The sequence below is a fragment of the Coturnix japonica genome, chromosome 24 (assembly GCF_054131305.1).
Source record: "Coturnix japonica strain WE chromosome 24, WE-NBRP24, whole genome shotgun sequence".
NCBI lineage: Eukaryota > Metazoa > Chordata > Aves > Galliformes > Phasianidae > Coturnix > Coturnix japonica.
Window position 1 is genome coordinate 2,183,861 of NC_140686.1, and position 5,266 is coordinate 2,189,126.

A 5,266-nucleotide genomic window follows, 5' to 3' on the forward strand; every position below is an offset into this window, starting at 1 on the left:
TGGTGTTGGATGTAACAGGCGGTGCCAGCAGGGCGTCCCCTGCTTCAAGGTGCACATTTCCTCTCTCACCCATCACAGATTCTCTCCTGCATTCAGGGTCTGAAGGATTTCTTCCAGTTGTACACCATATCTGCGTGGCCAGTACGTGATACAGAGCCCAAGTGCAACACCTGCTTGGAAAACAGAATAAACTATCAAATTTAGTTCTATTAGCGTGCACTTTTGTCTAAAATGATCACAGAGGCTGCCTGCAGTGAGTGGGGAAAAAGGCATCATTAGTCTCAGGCAATGTGATGGGGTTACTTCCTGCTAGCAAACATTTCCAGGCTGATTAAGAGAGGTGCTGGGAAGATATCCAGGGCCTACTGACGCGAGAACAAAGAGGGACAGCAAACTTGCATTTCAGTTGCCTTTGCCCGCCTGCCTACGAAAAGAGCCCTCAGCCTTCAGTACTGCTGCACTTGCAGGTGGGGGGGAGTGAGGGTCACGAAGCACTGGAACAGGCTGCCCAGGGAGGTGGTGGAGTCTCCTTCTCTGGAGATATTCAAGACCCGCCCGGACGCCGAGCTGTGTGATGTGGTATATGGAGCCTGCTTTGGCAGGGGGGTTGGACTCGACGATCTCTAGAGGTCCCTTCTAGCCCCTACAATTCTGTGATTCTGTGATTCCGGGAGGGACGTGAAGCCGACCACTTCATGGCCCTGCAATTGCCAGCCCGAGCCAGGCACTGTATTGAGCAGCTACTGAAAGAGGCAGCAACACTTATCAAATGTTTGTTTCGCTTTTATTTACAACAAAGAGAAGCCAAATGCATCCAAAATACATTTCAATATGAAATCAAAAAGGCGGAATACTGGTAATGATTAAAGACACAGCTTCCTTAGTTCCCCTCTGGAGTCCATGAAAGGGAAAGCACAGCCAGGCCTGAAAACCGCACCACACAGTGTGTGTCCTTTGGTGCACCTGTGAGGACGCAATCCAGGCGATTCTGCTGTCCTTTGTGCCTTTCTGCTCAAGCACTTATCGTTTCTTTTTGCTTTCCTTCTTGGCTTTCTTGCTCAGCTGAGCAGCACTTGCCTTGGGTTTCTTCACTGTCTCCCAAGTCTGATACTCAAAACCCTCCGAGTCCTGCAAGAATCAATTGGGAAACAGTCAGGGAGCTTTAACCATAGCCAAAACAATTTTCATATTCAGTAAGTGTAACATACTCTACTTTTTGCAAACCGTAACATACTCAAATATAATGGACACATCTATTTTATAGATGCACATCCAGATCTATGAAGTTATTTACTTCTGCTCGGTACCCTTTGCAGTCCAGTTTTTACAAATACAACCACTCTTATGAATGAACACCCATGGGTAAAATACTTATGTGTAGGAGGAGTTAAACTGCTTAGTAATTTAACAAAAGAAATAACAGCTAGATCTCCTCTGAAACAAAACAGGTGGTTCCTGCTCAGTGGAACTGAAGACAGTAATAACAAGGGTTCTGTTTTGAGAAGAATTTACAAACATTTCAGTTTTTCAAGTTGAACTTCTGCGTCTGTGGGCTACAGACACATTTTAATAGTGTATAGCAGGCAGACATCAGCTTAGAAACAAACACTTGAAATCTTACAGAGAATTTTGAGCAGAAGCCCTTTTCTCAACTTTCAAATTAACACCAGACACATGAACAGTATACGTGAGAAGATGTCAATGAACACATCTTCAAAATAGCACCGTTAAACTTGGTGCTGTTACCAAAAAGGTTCAAACTCAACACTGATAACTAAAAACCTAGCAATAAATTTAAAAGTTTACCTAGCATTTCCATGAAGGATAGCATAGTCCTCAGCTGTCCATCCATTAACGTCTTTATGGAAAATTTCAGCACCATAGCGAAGAAGCATTTCTACCAACTTAAGCTCCCCACCGGCCGCTGCAGTCATAAGTGGGGTTCTACAGCATCCAAAATACAAGACAAACCATACAATTTAGTCAGACATTGTAATTATTTTAATTCCCATTTGCTCAATCTCAAAGAAAAATAAAATCACTTTATGAACAGAAAAAAAAGCTTCTATATTAACAACACTTGCATACAAACTTGGCATCAATTTGAAAAACTCTCTCTGGCATAACAGCAATGTTGCTGGCACAATAGCAATTTTCCTGCCACAGCGGCTACCAGAAACAATGTTTTCTTGCAGTTCTCAATGCAGAAAACATGCAATAATGCATGTCACCTGCCAAGCTGAGACCTGCTTTCGCCAGTCACTCAACGAGCTCTTTCTCTGTGTCTTTCTACTTCAATGCTCATTCCCATCCCTCCCATCAGTCCAACCTGAAGACAACTAAGGTGACCTGCAGAGTTTAGACCATCTCCTCACCTTTCACACGGATCTCGAGTGTGAACATCAGCTCCTTTTTTAAGAAGGAGCTCTACCATTTCTTTGTGATTTTCAGAGATAGCAAGAGTAAGAGGAGTACATCCGTCCTGAAAGAACAGAAATAATTCAAGTTAAAAATCAAAAGAAACAAACAAAAATCTACAATAAAAATATCAATGCAACTTTTTGAACTTCTCTATTGAATATCGAAATGTACCTTATTCTGAGCATTGATACGGGCACTGTGCTCAATTAACATCCCTGCTAGAAATGTGTTAGGAGTTACAGCAGCCAAGTGAAGGGCAGTGTTGCCACCAGCATCTGCCAGGTTCGGATCAGCACCATGCTCTAGCAGGATCACTGCACATCTTTCTTTCTGGCATTGTACTGCCTGGAAACAACACACACACACACACACACACACACAAAAAAAAAAGGTAAAATTTCCAGCAGTCATATTTCACTGTGTCACTACTACTACAACTTCCCATTCCTGGAATATAAAAGCATCTGCCAAGATTAGCTAGCACATGCCAAAGCCACACTGATTACAGCATGCATGCTTCTACACAGACTTACTTAAAGAATCTGGAAAGACATCATTTAATACATAATCAATAATTCCTACTTGCAGCAACATAGTATGTTCTACTTACCTTCATCAGTGGAGATCTGTTATCACTGTCAAAAAGATTTAGCTTACACTTGTTTTCTACTAGAAACGTAACGACATCCTCACGTCCATTTGCACAAGCAAGATGCAGTGGTGTCCTAAAAGTGAAACGTGTAAATTGAAACAGACAGCTAAATAAATATTTTCACTCTGTGGTACATGAACAGGGCAAATTGCATTTCTTTATCCCAATTACCTCCCAAAATAAACAAAATAAAATAAAAACAAGCTTATTCCATTACCAGCGTGCACCAAACCATGTCCCTTAGTACAACATCTACATGTTTCTTGAACACCTCCAGGGACGGTGACTTTACCACCAACCTGGGCAGCCCATTCCAGTGCACAACCACTCTCTGGAGAGGCTTATCCTAGCATCCAACGTGAACCTCCCCTGGTGCAAGCTGAGGCTGTTCCCTCTTGTCCTAACAGCTCCCATCACGGGCAGGCTGATGAGTACCCTCCATAAGACCAGCTTCCTCCAAGGCAGAGAAGATGAGGACGAAATAACAGGCAGAACGTCAAATAACTCATCATGCCTTGTCACAGACATGGAACAACTCGAGGGTGACTGTCCCCACTGAGAAATTCCCAAATAAGTATACAAGATCCTTCACCTCCGAACAGAAGCCTGACAATATTGATCTGAGCACTGTATTTATTATTTATTTAGCACAGTGTACCGCAAAGAGCTCGAATGAGTAATTTAACTGTAACAAACACAACTTTGTGCAGGAGCCCCTCCTCACCCAAAAGCAGCCGTTACCAAGCACTGGGGAATATGACAACCTAAAGGAACCACCATCAGCTTCGCAAGCAAGAAAGCCTTCATGAAGCCAGCAGCCTTATCGCTGCCTTTTCTCACCAGCCCCCAACAGAGATCCCAGCTCGGAGGAATGCCGAGCAGCCCTACGAGGGATCCAGGCCGGGAGGGCACATCGGAGCGGCCTCTACCGGCCGTCCCAGCCACGCGCGGCCCCCGTTAACAGCAGCCCTCTGTGCCCAGGTCATGCAGCGGGGATCCCGGCCCGGCCCGCCGCCCTTACCGCTGCGCCTTGTCGCGCTCGTCGATGTCGTGCTTCTTCAGTCCTTGCTGCACCAGGGCCAGGTCTCCGGCGGCGGCCCCTCGGTGCAGCTTGGTCAGCTCCTTCCGGCGGATCTCGTACGCACCGGCGGAGCACGCCGAGGCGGCGCTGCCGGGCGGCGGATCCCGTTTTTTCTTCTTTACGAAGCTGAGCATCTTCTTCATATTGTCTCAAAACTCTGCCGGGCCGAGCCCCGAGCAGGACGCGGAAACACGGCGCACGCTCAGGAAGCCGCGGCCCAACCCACAGGCTGCAGGGCAGCCTCAGGCTCCCAGCCGGAGCCGGGAGCCCCACGTATGCGTTATACGTGCGATATTAAGCGATATGAAGCGATAGTAAGCGATATGAAGAGGATACACACCCGCGGAGAGCAGGAGTGTGCGCGTCTGTAGGCTCGGCTGCCTCAGAAAGCGGTTGGCAACGGTGTGTCCTGGGGCCGTTGCCTTTGGAATAGTCACGGGGATAACCGTCTGCAGGGTTATTTCTTGCCCTACTTGTGGGTATTATTTAATAGGGATCTCAAAGCACACGTTTTTAACCTGTTACTAAACCAGTTGTCAGCTTTCTGTCTTCAGTTTTCCCATCTTCCCCTCCCCCCCTCCACCTTTGTTCATACTGTTTATTAAATCTTTAATATGGATGATTTTGAATAATATTTTAAATTCATTCCTGTTAAAAACAAATAGTTCCATTTAATTTTTATTTTTCTTCAGAAATTGGTATTTCCTGTCACAGTTCCTCATATTCTCAGTGTGTTCTCTTTGGTAATCTGGAGCTTTCTCTAAGAACCACAGAGCAATTGCTATTCCTGTTGCTGTCTGCGTGAGGTGATTCCTCTTCTTTTACCCAGTACTAGATCCACGTAGCACAGTAAGATTTTCAAGTAAGGGCTTAAGTGTGGCTTAAGTGTTGCGTAAGCATTGGCATTTGGGTTAGTCTGCTAAAGACTCACCTTTCCTTTGACATAACAATACGGCTGGATAATTTAGCTCACAATCCTTGCAGCTCTGAGGTACAAAATGGCAGTCTGAAGCTCTCTTTTTGCAGTCTTTATTTTTCCCCTATTAAATCACTGTGTGTATTTTGCTTATTGAAGAGTAACAATGGCAGTAAAGGCTTGTGTGCTGCGTGTT

The 5,266-nt window shown here is 45.3% G+C and overlaps 1 protein-coding gene across 1 annotated transcript; it reads right to left on the reverse strand.

Moving 5' to 3' along the window:
- Nucleotides 1-1,729: 1,729 nt before the first annotated feature.
- Nucleotides 1,730-4,297, reverse strand: LOC146756977 (uncharacterized). The gene is made up of 5 exons (XM_085523290.1): nt 4,095-4,297; nt 3,032-3,146; nt 2,593-2,766; nt 2,376-2,482; nt 1,730-1,944 (listed from the first exon to the last, which is right to left on the reverse strand). The coding sequence occupies exons 1-5, from the start codon at nt 4,295-4,297 to the stop codon at nt 1,803-1,805; spliced, it is 741 nt and encodes a 246-aa protein (XP_085379416.1). The 3' UTR covers nt 1,730-1,802.
- Nucleotides 4,298-5,266: the final 969 nt, after the last annotated feature.